Source organism: Seriola lalandi, unplaced genomic scaffold, assembly GCF_002814215.2.
Source record: "Seriola lalandi dorsalis isolate HSWRI2012SDOR001 ecotype SW California unplaced genomic scaffold, Sedor1 jcf7180002054446, whole genome shotgun sequence".
Taxonomy (NCBI): Eukaryota; Metazoa; Chordata; class Actinopteri; order Carangiformes; family Carangidae; genus Seriola; species Seriola lalandi.
Genome location: NW_019524999.1, coordinates 673,046 through 690,972, shown reverse-complemented (window position 1 = coordinate 690,972; position 17,927 = coordinate 673,046). Strand labels below are relative to the sequence as shown.

Sequence of the window (17,927 nt, the reverse complement as noted above, 5' to 3'; positions counted from 1 at the left end):
TTAGTCATGATTGATTGAATACTTTAAAGGCACATTCAGTACAGTACGTGACCTCCTCCGAGACTTTAAGTTTAAACAGCTGTTGTTTCATAACAACAAATCCAAATTTGTAATAAATGTATTTGAACAGAAGAGTATGATTCTGATACATCAGGGTGAGAGTAGGAGGATGGTTTGAAATGGGCAATTTAAAAATTCAGGGTTGGGATTGTGGAGCCTCAATAATACGCACTAGCATGAATATTTAAAATCCTCTTATCTTAAATTTAAAAGTGGAGAGATTTCTTTTTCCTCCACTATCGGCCGGGAGTGTGAGGTGAGGCAGTGATCTCTGCAGGTGGGTGGCGTGGCCCCTTTTCAGCTTGTACATCAACATGACTTTTTCAGCTGAGCTTTTATGAGGTAGGTCACACACAGCCGTGGATGTTTTAGTCAAGAGTGTATTCAGGTCAAAGGATACTCAAAAGCCCTGCGCTGCTGGGAAAAAAGCATAATCTACCCCAGGTGCATTACAGGATGCATGAGCAGTGGTTTATGTTTGTAAATATCTCCAGATCATATACTGAGCAACACAGTTCTGTCTGCAATGATGATGCAGTGCAAACAGTGATTAATCCTATGTACTGTGGCATCTGGCCATCTGCGCTCTGGAGGATTTATAGTGTTTGAGGGCAGAGGGGAGGGGATCAAATATGCATGATATGGCACAATTAAGATGACTCAATAACTCAAGCTACACTGTACAAACAGACTGATATGTCCCTCATGTCCTGGAGAAGTCCCCTCAGTGTTTGTACGAAAAATGGTCGAACAAACCCAGATGATTATGATTACTCTAAACAAAAGACAATGTTTTGGAAATTAATGAACAAAATAGGGACAACAGGGTCAACTACACCCCTTTTGTTTCACCAGGGTTTAACTGTATGTTCTTGAGAAATATTTTAGCTTTTAAGAACATGATAATTCTTTTTTTTTTTTTTACTGTAGCTTACATTCAGCAAACTAATCTTGTTATTCTCTTTCATTTCTTCATTTTACTATTTTGACACCAGCACCAATACAAAAAAAGTGAAATCATATTTAGACGTGAATGCTATGTAGTTGTCTGCTTCTGGTAATAATGACAAACATCATGTCATCAAGTTACATCTGATAATTCAAGCTAAAGATATAAGATATCATCTAAATTGATCATTCCTTAATGTTTCCAATTGTAACTTTTGCTTACATTAGCTGTGGCAACGTTAGCTAACGTTACAGAGTAAGAAAACAAGCTGCTTTCAAGGATCCTGAATTAAGTGATTAAAGTTAAATTAGTAGTGTGTGATGTATAACTGAGGGATTCCTAATTTTATTTAGTGTTTGCCAGGATTAGTTCATAGTAAATAAAGGATATATTGTATGTCCGATATTGTAACATTAGCTAATTTTACAATTACAACAATGTTGCTGTTGTAGCTATTGATGCTGTTGTAGCGTTTGCTAATGTTACCAAGTAAGCAAACAAGCTACTTTCAATGATCCTTATTTATGTGATTAAAATAATAATGTGTGATTTATAACTGATGGATTCAAACTTTAAAAAAAATATATGCTAGGTTTAGTTGATAGTAAACAGTAGTTATTAGAGTTAGCTCTTAGAATGATGGCTAACACTAGCTAACGCAACATGAACTGATATAACTATTGCACAGACTTACAGGATAAGCTGCTGCTCAGGCCTGAACGTCCAAAGATCCTGATTAAGATGAGGAAAATATTAATGTGTGATGTATAACTGAGAAATTCTGACTTTTGTTTACTATATGCTAGCTTTAGTTCATATTAAATAGAGGATAGAATATATAGAAGACACCAGATAACATCTAAATTGGTCCTAAATTGATTTAATTGTAACATTTGCTAATGTTACAGCTTGCACAGACTGACAGACCAAGTTGCAGTCCAGTCCTGAATTTTCAATGATCCTGATTTATAAATATTAATGTGTCATGTCCATGAAAGTGTAACTTAGGGATTCTAACTATCATTTAAGATCTGCTAGGTTCAGCTGTACAGGGTTGAACTTGACATGTGTTTTCAGCTAACAAGATTGTTTATTGACCAACAGACTCACTACTCAATTGGTCGTTTTGAACAGTAAAAGGACGATAACACTTGTTAAGTTTTTCAAAATTGAAATAGTGCAGAATGATATTTTTCCTCTCCAACAAACCACTTTTGGCCAAGCGTACATGAAGATTATGAAGATTATGAAGTCTAAAATCAAGAAGCCTGTAAACAGTTTTTGGGAAACTTTATGTTTTAAAGAGGAGACTTGCAATGGCGCACTCTGGCTCAAATAATAATAGTGATAATGACAAACCCCTAGGAGTGCTCATTAATTCAGATATGGGTTTATATTGTAACATGAAGACTTTTATTGCAAATAATAGTGATTGGATAAAAGGGACTTGTTAATACCATTATTCAAAATAATCAACATCCAGTACATTTCATATGGAATACTAGCATGGTCTTAACTGCTTAGATAAGCAACCAACATAACTCCAGACTGTCACCAATGTGCCACAATAATTATCATGACTCTGAATAGCAGTTTTAGTTTATCAGCAAAGTTGATTCAAATAAATCACAAACAAACATGGCCTGGTGATCTGTAGGAGGTATGTATTTTCAGACCAGGTTTAAGAACCAAAAGGTTTTTTTGGAAGAAAACTGGTTCCATTAATAAAAAGAGTATGAACACCTGTAAAATGGCCACCTCAAAAACACAGGTTAACTTTGACATGCAGCACAACCATACTCTCTGCACATCGTCAAACACGCAAGTGTGTGAAAACTATGACTACACACTGGCTCTAAAGATCAAAAGGTATCCTATTTTCTCCAAATATACACACATTGATTCTGTTCTATAATACTGTTATATTGGTTCACACCCTCTCTGTTTCAAAAAGTAGGTAATTTGATTGCAAACATTGTTCTTTTTAATGTACTTGTCTGACAAAAAATCAACAACAGTCATGGCATCTAAATGAACCTGACAACATTATAAACTATGCCATACTGAGCCTCATTCAAATAAATGTCACATATTCAGTTTTACATGTTTCAAATGTATCTTTTATACATTGTTTTCATAAAGGAAGAGAATAAATATATTTCTGACCAATTTTCATTATACTTTAACATTTAAACAAGATCATATGGTGCAGTATTTTCATAATTTGTAAAACAAGCTGATAACAATTTCAGTACAAACAATAAAAGAAAAAAAAAAAAAAAAGTTTACCAGACCTTAAAACAAATCACCACAAAACGTAAAAGTAATAACAGTGTTTGTGCTTTAAGTCTTTTAACTGCGATGGCTATTTCTCTATAGGTTTGCAGTTACAAGTTCATGTGAAAATACTGTGTGAACTTGGGTACTGTCAGTCCCTTGAATGGGGGGCAAAATATAACATAATCCAAATCCAAACAAGACTTGCAAACATGTTAACCTGTACGACAAATACTGCATTTGTATCAGATGCAACTGGCTTATTTGAAAATACCTGCGAGAGCCATAGGTTGACACATTAATATTTACTGAATATAGTTCCTAATTTGCATGTGTCAAACGAATGAATTGTATATTATTGAGAACATCTGGAAGTGTCCTTGTAAAGGAGGTTAATTTAATGTCTATGGTACTGTTAAGGCATTATAGTACAGTGTCTCTGTTTCCATCATGGATTGAAGATACTTGAAGATGAATATGCCAATGCTGAAAGTCTTGTCAAAAAGTAAACCCTGACAATAATACTGATTTTGATCCTTGATATGATTAATTTGAGTGAACAAAAAGCCACAGTTTCTCCTATTAAACGACCTCATGGTTTAATTTATTCTACACTCCTGTGGACGTTCACTGGCTCTGTGGACACTGATCATCTGTTTGTGTTAAACTCGCTCATCGTGGAGGAGCTGTTAGCACCTTAGGCCATGTTTGTAGTGATAAGCATGTTCATAGTTTTTATTTTGTTGCTCATAATTAACACGGGAAGATTAGACTCAAAGTTTCATTACTGTTGTTTTGTTTTGATCATGTGCTTAATGATATATATTGGTGTATTTACCACAAATTTTAAGTAATGTGGGCTCTGGCTCTCTGGATTTCAATTATTAGTTAATTGGTACAATGAAGTAGATATATTAACTGTAAAACAGACTGCGTTATATTGAAGTGTTGAATAATCTGTAAAGAAAGAGAGAGGAATAAAATACAGTGCTGCAAAGTGCTGCTTTCCCAGAATCCATTAACTAAGTATCGTGCCAGCAATTGAAGCCAAAAACTTCAAGCGACCTACAGTGTGCAGCTGTGGGTTTTCAGCCAGGAGATGATCAGTAGGTACACAGCAAATTCAGAGACAAAATGCTCTGTTTAAACGCCTACTGGAGGTGGTATGTTTCAAAGAGCTGCATCTTTAAGAGAAAAGCTTAAAACAATTCAACTTGGGCTCTTCTTTTTCTTCTTAGTTTGTTCTGACATTCACGTATGTGGACTCACCAAAACAAAAGTATGGAGAATATACTGTAATATTTATATTTTCAAAAAAAATGTAAACATAGGGCAGCGATGTTCCTCCCTTCATACTGTACAAAGTCGTGAACTGTGTTAATGTTCTTGGTCGAATGAGAAAAGCTGGTCCCACTTTAAAACAAAAGCCTACACTATATTAAAATATAAAGATACAATACAGTATACTTTGCTACTTTGACGGCTGCCTGATCAAAGCTGTTAGGCAGGCATAGTAACTGAAGGACCCATTTCAGAATACACAAAGCACACCTTCAACACTGTTCATCCATCTATTGAGTAATCATGACAATACAGGTCCTGAAAAAGCCCTGCCTTTTTTGTTATTTTGTTTTTTTTTCCTGTTTTTTTCTGTATTTTTCAAGCACACTCCATAATCAAAATTTGTATTGTTAGGAATCTAAATGTCTTTCCTTTGTTCAACAACCCATAATACATTCAATACAACATTGGTATGGTAATTCTGCGTACTGAGAGACTTGGCACAATTGCTTCTTTTTAGCCATGTACAAAAAACGGATGGAAATGTCAATTTTGCGCCATCGCCTCCCAGAGAAAGAGGCATGAAAGTATCTCATTTAGGAGGTTTGGGGGGGCTTTTGATATGATTGGAAGTGGAGTGGGGGTAGGGGTGAGCACTGATTCACAAGGTGGTCAATCAATCAGAAAACAAAAGATAAACAAAAAAACAAAAAAACAAAATAGAGAGGAAATAATAATAATAAAAAAACATCATAGTATTTACATGACAGAAATTTCACCAAAAAGTAAAGAAAGAAATTTCCCCACACAGTAACGCTGATTATTTTCCCCACTCGGCTTTTCAACAAACTGTACCAGATTGGAATCCAGCCATCAGCAATGTCAAAAGGGATTCATAAATGCTCTCGACAGTCATTGTGTCTGGGCTGGCCTCTGCTAGTACACGCTGATGAAGGAGGAGAGAGCCAGGACCAGGTATCGGCAGGCCAGCGGGACGTGTGCGCCTCCTGTGCTCCCATAGGGTGCAGTGTTGGGTGCTGTGGGCAGGAAACAAGAGAGGCTCTGATTAGTTGTGATTGTACTTTCACTCTGCCACACCCACCATGCACAAACCCACACTCAGCTTGGTATGGTGCATCAAAATGAAACTGTAAAAACTGCAATTAGTGTACAACTGTCGCTGATTTGAGCTGGTTTCTTGGCTGCACGCTTTTGTAAGCGACACTTTGCATGGTCGGTGCTACTGTATATTGTGAACAGTGGTGGAAGAAGTACTCAGATCCTCTGGTTAATTAAAGTACCATCTCCACAATCTTAAAATACCTCCATTAATAATAAAAATTCTGCATTTAAAATCGTAAAAGTACAGAAATATTTTCAGTTAAATGTACTGAAAATATCAAAAGTAAATGTACTCATTCTCCAGAAAAGTGGCCCTTGTTAATACTGACGCATCAGTACATGCGTATAAATTTTCTGCTTTAGCCAGTGGAGCTAGTTTTAACTACTTTAAATACAGTTAGGTTCTTTGGTCTAGTGGTTCCCAGCCTTGGGGTTAGCCCCCCTCCTGTGGGTCACAAGATAAATCTGATGAGTTGTGAGACGATTAAAGGAAACATTTTGGAAAATATGCTTATTCGCTTTCTTGCCAAGAGTTAGATGAGAAGACCGATACCAGGGCAGTGCATAAGACTAAAGCGGAAAATAGTTGTTTTTACACTTAGAGATTAAGATTTACCGATTAAACAATGGAGATATAATGTGTTTATTTGCGAGCTTTAAAGGTGCTGATAGGCGGATTTTTCTTTAACCTCTGGCCAGAGCCAGGTTAACTGTTTTCCCGTTTCCAGTCTTTAAAATAGAAGGCTGCTGGTGGTAGATTCATACAGCAAATAGACATGTGAGTGGTATCAATCATTCTCATCTAACATTTTGGCAACAAAATCGAATAAGCACATTTTGCAAAATAAACTTTTCCTTTAATTGGGTCTCCTACACAAACCTCTCTTTATTTTTTTGTAATTTTTTTGGTAAAATATTACCTCTGGGGCCTCAAACAGTAATTGAAATGAAAGAGGAATTGTGTTTGGTGGAACTGCTAACAACTCATAGACATCTGAAGCGTGATGAAGGGCCACAACCAGACACTGCCTTATTGAAACAGGTCACAAGTTAAATTGGCTTAATCTCAACAATGTATCTGTTCTTTCATGTTAAGTCCACTAACACAGGTGTTGTCAATTATGCTCCATCATCAGACCTCTTCTCTGAACTGGTTGGAGGTGTGTACAATCTAGGCTGGATGGACAGCTCTCTCACTCTCCTGGTGGTTTTGTTGCACATGTTAATGTTAGGGTGAGACAATTTACCCTATTATTATACCTGACTCCAGGTCTAATCAGCATGAGTAACTGAAAACACCTGTGTGAGTGTGCAGTGCCTTTAATCTGAAGGACCTCAGACAGTAGTGGAGTAGAAGTACTCAACTAAAGTAAAGGCACATCAATCTGCACATAATTGAATGCACTTTTTTTAAACTTTAAACTTTTTTTACCACTGATTCTGAAATATTCGAAACTACTTTTCTCCTCTCTCCTTCTTTTGTAGTTGGGTGTCAAAACACTTATCCCCCCTTCCTCTCCTCCATATTAGTGGTACAAAAAAAGCCATCAGTGGAGAGAGGAGAATAGATGAGGGCTACACGAGGTCTTTTCTTCACATTCCTACTGAAGGCAGCTTTGTTTTGTGCTGTTTGTGTTTCTCTGAGCAGCAGACAGCCACAGTAATATGAACAGGGCTCTCTGGAGAGCTGCGTCAGGCGGGCAGAGAGGGAGAGGGCAGCCTTTCATTTGGAGGGGCTACTGTGCCTCCTCAAAACAGACACACTCTTTTAGCTTGTAGCTCAATAAAGCACACCTCACAGGTTACAAAACATGCTCTCCATCAGCACACACACTCACACTCACACTCACACACACACAAACACACACATAGCTGCATGTACAGGTCACATGCATGCCTGCACATATACACACACACACACACACACATACATACACACACATAGCACTGCAAGGCAGCGCAAACAGGCTCTGCTCTACCAGGGGAAATCATGTGGTGCACAGCCCATATCAGCAGGGTGCCTCTATTTACACGGCCATGTAATTAGTTCACAATGTAACTCCTCTGATGTGGACCTCACGTTGCACAAACACACTGAGTAAAGCAACAGCACAACCACACACACATACTGTACTCACACAGACGCAATCACAAACATTAAAGTGCTTTCCGTTATGTATTTTTAGGGTTACAAACGGCTCGTTGGTGCACATTTAGAGGAAGAGGATCCCACTGTGCTGTTGTCACTGTGGACAGTGTAGTTATTCAATAAGAACCCGAGCTGGTTGTCATTAGAGTGGCACATGGCTGTTGGTGTGTTAAAATAAATACAATGATGCAGAGACTGATCTTCTTTTACCAACATAATAGCTTGTTGGACACAATTTTCACAGGAGATGCCAGGGAGAGAGTGAAAAAAAAGCCACATATCCCATTATCGCCTACCACAGCACTGCTTTTTCCTGATATTTTCAAGCATTATTTGTCAGGATTGAAGTTGTTTACCTATTAGAGTGAAAACTATAGCTCCACTGACAGAATGAAAAAGGGTAAAAAAAAAAAAAAGGGAAAGTAGTGACTAGAAGAGCACAAATGGGTGCAAATTTTGATGATGTGTGTGTTAGATGCATGGTTGGCCTGCGTGAACTGCAGCCCCCCCCCCCTTCTTTCTCCTTGGCTTTATATCTTTGTCTTCTCTCTCTGCCTCGCTATCTCTTTGTATCCCTCCTCCCTCTCTCTTTCCTTCTCTCTCTCTCTCTCTCTCTTCTCCTATCCAAAGTACAGGATAATGACACAGTTTTCCTGGGCTGTGAGAGCGAGCCGAGAAATGTAACCATGGCAACAACTCCTGTCCTGCTCAGCCGGCCCACTGTTGCTGAAGCCTGAGTGAGCTGCATTGTGCTAGCCACGCTAGCAAAATCATTTGGGGTTTGTGTGCGTGTGTGTGTGTGAGAGAGAGAGGTGCTGATGGATGGGGAATAGGCAGATGTCACTGTTTCCCATCTTCAGTTTCTCATCTGGTCAGTGTCAGTGTACTTTCTGGCTCAGTAAATGCTGCAGTAATCAGATTAATATCTTGTACACAACTGCTTTTCATGCAGCAGTTCAGTTCAGGAGCTTGCAAAGTAATTACTGAATCTCCGCTATGACTAATGTTGACTGGGCTGGAGAGCGTAACAAGAAACCCCTCACTACTGCAGGACGGGAAGTGTTAATTCAGGCTGGGGTATAGTCAGTGTTACTGGATTCCTGCCTCCTAACAGTGTTTGATTCTGGGCTTGTTTAATATCTCCCTGTGTCGCTGCAAAAAACAGGGGCCTCCATTGTTTTGACTGTGTGGGTTGTAACTTGCCATTTTAATTAACTCCCCAAACAGGAACTGCCTGCAACACCATTACTCTGCTTATTAACATGAAGGGAATAGAAGGGAAAAAGAGACAAAGACAGAGAGCGAGCGCAAAAGAAAGACACATACTGGGGAGAAGAAGGGGGAATCAAAGAAGAGAGAGCTGGGATAAAAGACAGTGATTGAAAGAGGTGCGAGTGTGAGGCTGCAGCAGCAGCGGACAGGAGAAAGAGGAGGGGGGGGTGGCTGGGGGGTTTGAATTTAATTGCCATGTACATCAGCAGCGAGCTACAATGAAGTAACAGAATCCCAGACAATATATCATAGAGAAACCAACAGTGTCAAGATGCGCAAACGCTGGGAAGACAAGCGGCGCTCCAAAGGGGGAGGAGCAGGGGAGATAAGTGGAGATGAAAGCGATACACTTCAATTACTGTTTTGCAACAGAATTGAAATGAAAAACTGAAGCCTCCCCAGCACTAGCCGGAGTCATATGAAAATAACAATCCCTGGTTCTCTCCTCTGATTCTGGACTGGAGCCATCAGCTTTAAATAGTGTGCTGGGAGTACGAGCCAATCTCTCTCTCGTCCTTCTTCCCTCCCCCTTATCCCTCCAAAATCTCCATCAGCAGCAGTTTTGTCACCCACATATCATATGCACAACAAATGCTAAGGCCCTGAACCTCAGTCACTGTTGACACGGATAATGAATCATACTGAAATATGCAACAGTGACACTCGAAGCAGGGTTTGTGTTGAGTACCATCTCAGATATTATGCACTGCTCTGTGATTCACTGGAACATCATCATTCATCAAGTAATAGCGTGAGCACTTTTCCTTTCCTCTTTTCAGCATTTCAATATTGTGCGCTCTGGGTTTGTGAAAACATGTGCTCCATTCAGAAATCCTCCATCCTGTGTCTTAAGCTTCATACATGTTCCGTAATGCACATGTGAAAATGCGAGAGGCAAGAAGAAAAGAAAAAAAAATCTCCCATGTTTTTAGATTGGATTAAGTCTCCAATTCATTAATTTGTCCTTTAGTGGATGATTCATCCCTTGAGTTGGTCGTATCCTCCAAGCAGGCTGTCACAAGCAACGCACAGACGGCAGCCAGCCAGGCAGCATCCCAATCCCCCCGAGGACACGACTTCAGAGATGGGCTCCTCTGAGCAAGAGGGTAGGGGGAGGGGTTCGATGTCCTTGACCATCAATCAGTGGCCTCTGGTCCTCCCCCTGCAGCTCCCCTGAGAGAGTCCACATGAGACACTCCAGAGCCAGAACTGATCCTGCACACACCATGCTGTAAATCGGGCTAAATCCCTCTACATGCAAGGTTCACAGCAGCCACCAAGGGTGTCTTTAACACGCCACAGCAAATACTAAAAGCAGTTTTTTTGGAGCCCCTTGCTGGTGCTCTGTAAAGAGTATAAATGGAATATCATGCAATGCTCATGACATCTGATGAGGGGATGCCGTGCCTTCAAAGAATGTGCTGCGCTTCATCGTCTTCTAAGTGCTTACACACCGGGAGTGTGCAAGCACTTTATAGAAGGCGATCAAGACATTTTCCATGCTTTACCTCACTTCAATCCACTGACAGTGAAATACTTTCGTCCCCTCCACCATTCATCTTGTACCCTCTTGCCTGTAGCAGCCTGCCATATTGAGTTGGTGCACAATTGACTCGCCGACCCATCAGCTCATTCATCCATTTCTCTCTCTATTCGTCCTGTTCTTGTACAAGCAAAATGTTCATCATGACCAGATATGATGTTCAAAACTCATCACCTTCGTCTCCCGCTATGATTATCACACACTGCTGCTCCACAGAGCCCCCATTCACACGGACCTTCAAGCTCATTAGCCCCACCAATCATTTGCATTAGTGCTAGTAATGAAAAGCCTCCATTAATAAGATGGCCTTCAGAGATCATTTACCCTCCTCCGCCTCCCAATACTGCCGTATCCTCAACCCTTTCCCAATAAACTCCCTCCCTCCCTCTCTCCACATCCTGGTGCCTGCCGGTTATCAACACCCAGCAGAATGCTTTTTGGGGCTGGAGCCTGGGCTCTAATACCTCCTCTCAGCATCAGTATCTGACTGGAGAGTGAATGAGCGAGAGAGACGGGTCACCTGATAGCTCACTGAGTGAGCTGGGGGCTCTCGATTGCAGGCAGGCTTTGGCCTTCAGCTTGACTTAATCAACGCCTCTGTGGGGTATCTGGACACATAAGAGAGCCCTCAGCACAGTGTGAGCTGGAGGAATCCCGACAGAGGAGACATTTCCGGCATTCTCCACACAGATTCTGTTCCTTTTCATTATTGATCGACCGCTCTCTTACAGTCTCCCCCTTCTCCCCCTTAAACAGAAAGTATATGTGTATGCCTTCTGTTTAAACTGAATAGTCAAGTTATGAGTCTGGTATTCGAGGGAATCCAAAACTCAGAGTGACCTACACCTATGTTTATTGCATCTATCAGTTCAAGGACATGCGTTATGCAGGAAATCAATGAGCTTGCAAATGATGTACTTTATATGCAAGCCTGATGGATAAATCTCCATTTTTAAAATGTTTTATGAATTTTCCCTTGTAGATTTGTTTTTTTTCCCCCAAATCTAGAGGGTAAATCCACATCAGCACGTTCTGGGAATAAACAAACAAACACTAAAAAAAAAAAAAAAAAGAAAAAAAGGAGAGTGGATTGATACTTTAAGCAAGTGTTTTTAATCACAACATTTCCAAAAGCATAATTACTCCATGACTTTGGCTGCTCCTGCTAAATCTGTTTAATGTGAGAGGCTTAATAAAATGCACAGGGACACAAACAAATGGCGTCAGCATATAGCAAGTTCATGCAGCCCCACTTTTCCTTTCTCTCCCTCTCACTGTCTCTATAATAATCCCCCTCTCATATTTGGGTCTCTCACTCCCACTCTCTAATAATTCCCCACGCCCCTCGTCTCTCCCTCACTTTTTAATGCTTATCAGGGTTTTATTTCTGTGTGAGTCCTGCTGCAGGCCCAGGGATTTCGCTGAGTCAGCCCGTGCTTAGCTCTGCACCCCCGTGATGACAGCGACAATTTGGCCAGTTATGAGGAATGTCTTACCACAAACTGATGGTACTTGCGTCTCCTTGAGCTGCTCCATCAATACAAGCCGATAACATCTGATCTCCAACTGGGAGGCAACCCTGTCTTCCTGCCCTCTCCGTTCCACCCATCTCCTTCGTCTGTAGCCTCCTAAAATAGCAATTCCCCGCTGTTATGTATGTGGGATTATGATAAGACAGCTCTCTATTATCAATTTCCATTATGGTGCCGATAACACAGCAGGGCTGAATGTAGAGGGTTAAGTGCATTTTCTCCTTGATAGATATAAGATAACTTTATCACTCCAGACTGCCTGGTTATCACTGTTCACCTGGGGCTAGTCGAACCTGACTGGAATTTGCTTACACCGAGCATCTGTGCAATAATACACAGGCTGCAGCCAGAATTTGCTCAGATGGTCATACTGTATGCAGACCAATCCATATTTTTTGTTCATATTTACCTTCCCTGAGCTGTTAATTGATTTCTCTCAGATCAATTCGGAGGTTTACAGAAATTGTTTGACCAAAAAGGGCCAAATCAATTGCCAAGTGATTAGCATGTGCAGTGGATTATTTCTAGCTGAGGCGCTGCAAAGACTTGAGGCTGCATGGAGGAGAGGCACAATTCAATGGAGGCACACGCCATATGTTTACGTTAATTATTGCTAGCTCAAAGTCTGCTTTAGATAGTGTACGCCCGTAGACTGTGAATGTCACACCTGAAATATTCCTTTATTATGCCAAGACAGAACCTGAGGCAGTGAGGGCTCTCCAGTCTCTACTCCCCCCCTTTTTGCTGACTGCCTGCAGGAGGTTCAGATAAAAGCTAGTGTCGTGAAGTGAGCACCATTGATTCAGAGAAAGTATTTTATACAGCAGCTTGAGACAGAAAAGGTGCACAATACCAAACTGGTCTGGTCTGTGTGTGTGCGTGTGTGAATACCTTTCTTTCTAATTCACACAGTGAGATATTTGTTAAATGGTTTTAAGGTTTTAAGTTCAAGGTCTCAGAACTGGATACACACATGCACAACCTCCCTGCTGCCTCAATGTGTCTGCTGCAGGGTACTGGACAATGAAACAAACAGAACAAAACAGAGCACTGATGCTACTTACATGACCTTCTTGTCACATGTAGCTTTGAGAGATTGCAGTGTGGAATTAAAATGAATCCCTTTTATACTGAAACTAGAAAACTAATTGTGGTGCTGTTAATTAATTCTTAATAGCCTCCGTCTGCTGTCCTGGAGAGGGGCCGCACTGAAAAGGATAAAAACGAAATCACTAATGTCATTTGCAGTTAATCTGGGGAGTGTATTTAAGGCAGAAATTAGGAGTGAATCTGACGTGTGTCACATTGACGCTCTTTGTCTGACATTTCTGTGGGCTTGCTGCAGATGTATGAAACAAAGGTTCCAGCTTACTAAAATTTTGAGTTACATTACAATGTGTAGGCCTCATTATACAGCTCTACATAAAACAAAGACAATAAAAAAATATAATGAATATGCTTAAGCAGTTTTCTGTATGTAAACAGTTCTTTAGTTACATGAAAGGTGCTTAAAATTTCCTCTTCTTCTTCTTTTCATTATCATTATCATCTTCATCATTATTATTATTACTATTATTATTTTACTTTACTTAAGTAGAAGTAACAATAACATAATGTAAAATTACTCTATTAGAAGTAGAAATCCTGCATGAACAATTTTACTGAATAAAAATAAAGAATTTTAAGGAAAAAACTATTTAATGCACCGTTTTAATGTAAATGTTTAGGTGGATTTGACTTTAAATATTCAACTTACTGTTTTGTAGTTTAATCCATAACAATGTATCATGTTTAAAAGGATGATCATATGGTTTGTATGTAAAATATTATTCAATGATATAACTAATGACTCTAGTGTTCAGACAAAACTCACAGACACATAACACCTTATGTTATTTTATGTAAAATGTAATCTGGAAGTAACTATATTTCTTAGATAAATGTAGAGGAGCGGAAGCATTTAATAGCATAAAGTTGAAATACTCAACCACAAGTACAAGTACCTCAAAATTGTACTTAAGTCACAAACATCCTTCCTCCACTACTGTGCTCAGATAACATTCTTCTAAATGTGGCTAATTTTAGCTGCATTGAATTGGCTTCTTTTGAAATGCTTCAGAAAATCAAAACAATTTAAGAGGAGAAATGTCAAGGTGGTTTGGTGCACCAAAAAAAAAGAAAAAAGAAAAACAGCTGCCAAATAAAAGCAATGGGTGCATTCCAAAGTTAAGTGTGACGCATATTCAATTTGCTGTGAGATCGTTCCAAGCTTTATACAACTATTTAGAAGTCCTGAGTTGTGTGTTCTCTATACAATGATAATAACTGTGGAACAGCTGTATGAATAAAAGACATACAATATAACCTCATACTGAAATGTGTCAGATCCCTCCCAAAAAAAGCCCTTAACTCTTATCTGCTCCTCCACATACACCCCCCTACTCCAAATCCACTTTAGCCTTTCCTCTGCAGGCTTATCCTTTCTGCGACACTGACACTATCAATGTGCAACTCGTGGTTGCATAAATACCAGGACAGATGATGGAGACACATGCTCTTTCCCTTTGATGTGCTGCTGTGCTTGGTGACTGCAGCTCCCAAGTCTGTGAGTACCAAGCTCTCCGCCTTTGTGTTCCTGTTTTTCACATGAGGTCAAACATTATTGACTGGAATCACTGAGGGGAATGAGTCTGCGTTTACCAACAAATTGGACTGGTGGATTGACCCCTGGTTCAACTCAGCTGGGTACCGGGAGCGGCAAATATCCATGCATCTGGTAAAACACACATCTCCCTTTGTAGCTGAAACCAGAGCAAATGGCTTCACATTTACATACAGATTTCATCGAGTTGACTCACCGCTCTTGTGACAGTACGGGAAATGTCACTTCAATTATATTGCATTCATACCATTAAAGGCAATTATGGAAAAATGTAAAGGGTCACAGAGTACCCATATAAAATGGGGTAATGCCATCTGTCTAGAAAATAATACTCAAAGAAATTTCAAAAATACTGTTTTATTGGTTAATAAGGCCCAGAATCCAAATACTGAACTCCTCTATCAATATTAATTTGTCCTGTATAATGTGTGAGGAAAAGAATTAACCAAAATGAATTGAATCTGCAATTTCTCATTAAGACTACTTGTATTGTTAAAACACTATTTCCAAGTAACCTATTAACCTATCCAAGCAACATACGCGCACACACATACACACACACACACACACACACCCACACACACACCATGCTAAAATATATCTACTGAATGTAAGATGTTGATAATACAATCATCCTCACTCTCAGGAACTTTTGCAGATTTGATTACAGCCTTGCTAAACCCACAGTGAGAGTTTCAATTGTGTCAAGTAACAAATAACTATCAATTCCTACGCGCCCTCTTTGCATGATTCATGACAACTGTCTCGCCTCAGTCTAACAGCGTTCAGCTCCATGTACACAGTAATTGAATAATTTTTCACCTGGAAAACAGAATTAGTCAATCTGGAGCCTTGTGGAGCCCTGCACTGGGAAGTCCAGAAGTCTTTGGATCTCAATTCTCTGAAGGGACAAAATATATCTGAATAAAATATGCAGGTATCAGGGACAAGGCTGGTGATATTGTGTATTATTGTTATTGTCAAATACTATGAAAAGATTTTCACAATCATATCCTTTCATACTGGGTGCTGGGGTTTTCAGTGAATGTTATTCAAAATGACTAAACACTGTTTTATCAGCAGGTTTATTCTCGCTTGCAAGAAATCTAGCGGCCTTGTAAAGTTAGATATTTACAACCCCAGGAAAGTGTATGTTGAACTGACTCAAAAATAAACTACAGTAGCATATTGATCATAATGAAGGAACATGTCTCTCCGTGGTACGCTCTAGCTTCAACACTGAAGCTATATGGCTCACAAGAATGAGCTTTATCAGGCTTTGGATACACAGTCAATACTTATAATTATGATCTGATTTATCCTTTAAGAACAAACTCGACATTTCGAATGAGAGCTTTTAATCCAAAATAATACTCCTTCCAAAAATAATACACGCTGTGAGACTTTAAATAACATGTTTGTCGTTTAATTCACTAAGCAAACATGAAGAAAGTCAGAGATGTCCAGATAAAGTTGTTTTTGGCACTGATTGCAGTCAGAGTCCAACATGATACTTATAATTACCTATATGTAGATAAAATATTCTAAGTATCTGACTCACTTAAATAAACGGTGTGAACTACAACATTTGATGCACATACTCTTTTTTTCATAAGCTACTTGATCCAAATACTGGAGGTCCTGATTGAAATTTATATGGCTGATAAGCTTAAAGTGTTGTATTATATGAATGAAACATTATTTGGTAGAACGTAAAATTCAGCAACAACAAATATGATATTAGAAGCTGCTGCATGAATGTTTTCTATACTGTTCTTTCAGGAGAGTTCGCCTTGGAATTCAGCAAATCTGTGTATTCTGTAAATCTGAGTGAGTCACTCACACCGCTGCACATTGATACATTCACATTCACACACAATGAGGCATTGTAGAGCCCGGCTGTGACAGAGAGAGCAGTCCTGCACCACCGGCAGGCTGAGGTGGACAAAACGCAGTAGAAAACAGTAAAGAAAAGATTAGATTTTGATCAGCTTTATTTTAGCTGATCAGAAGAATATACTTGGATGGTTGATAAAGTAACACAGTATATTTTTGGTGGTTTATCCTCTCTACTCTGATTCAAACTACATTCATTTTTAGTTTGATTTGGAGAAAAGAAGGCGGTTTCCAGTAATCTCAAATTCTACATCAATCAGCCAAATGTCAACAAACAAAGCAAAAGACACACTAGTGGCAGACAAGTAAAATGCAAATGAACAATCATGGAAGTAAGGAAAAATCCCCCCTAATTCTGATCTGTGCAAGGATTGCTTACTGTTCTGGTGAAAGGCATGTGGGCCTCTTTCCAGTCATATTCTACTGTCTCATGCTGGGATGCAGATCTGTGGCTGGGGGCCCACCGGGAGCCGCCCACCATCACTAAGATCTCCCCATGCTAGATGGCATTAGGAATAAAAAATGTAAAGCAAAATGGTCTAATCCGATCGTCTCTTTTCAAATGTGCTCAGACAAAAGCGCCTGGGATTCTTCTGTGCTAATTAACAATGTCAGTGGTGACAGGACTCTGGCTCGGGCGTAGCTCAGCCCATTGATTGTTTCAAAAACGTTACAGTAATTCAGCAGGAAGGGGGGACTTAGATAAAAAAAAGGGCCGTTTATCACTTCAGAGGCCCATGCAGCCTTGGTGTATTGAGTCCCGAGATTATTTTGCCAAAGGCATCTCTCAGCGTGTTCACTGACCTTTCGTCATCATTAGTGAATGTAAAGAGGGTGGATCCTTGTCAAAAGCCTTGAATAACTCATCAGCTGCAAGGCCAGGGGAATAGTAAAGGGTTAATGGTTTCTGTTCGGGGCCTTCGAGGCTTTACCCATAAGCACTTGCATTTCAATTCCTCTGCTGTATGAGGAGAACTGAGGATGGAAGCAGACAAATAGAGACAGCAGTGAGCTGTGCAGGATGCATACAAGTGTTTTTGTGTGTGCAGTGGGTTTGTTTTTCTATTGGTGTGTATTTGTGTGTGTGTGTGTGTGTGTGTGTGAATGAATATGTACATGAAGAAGTGTATCATTAACTGTCAGCAATAACCCCCTAGCCATCCACCACTAATGCACCCACCCAC

The 17,927-nt window shown here is 39.7% G+C and overlaps 1 protein-coding gene across 3 annotated transcripts in view; it reads right to left on the bottom strand.

The window, feature by feature from the left end:
• Positions 1-2,399: 2,399 nt before the first annotated feature.
• The window catches only part of negr1 (neuronal growth regulator 1), a 134,232-nt gene continuing 118,704 nt past the window's right edge, over positions 2,400-17,927 (bottom strand). For 2 of the 3 annotated variants that reach the window (XM_023411034.2, XM_023411035.2), the window contains one exon: positions 2,400-5,604. In XM_023411034.2, the coding sequence (XP_023266802.1) occupies positions 5,504-5,604 (101 nt within the window). In that variant the 3' untranslated portion in view covers positions 2,400-5,503. Of the gene's footprint in view, positions 5,605-6,204; positions 6,260-17,927 lie in introns of all 3 variants that reach the window. The other variant, XM_087175315.1, reaches the window with a different exon arrangement.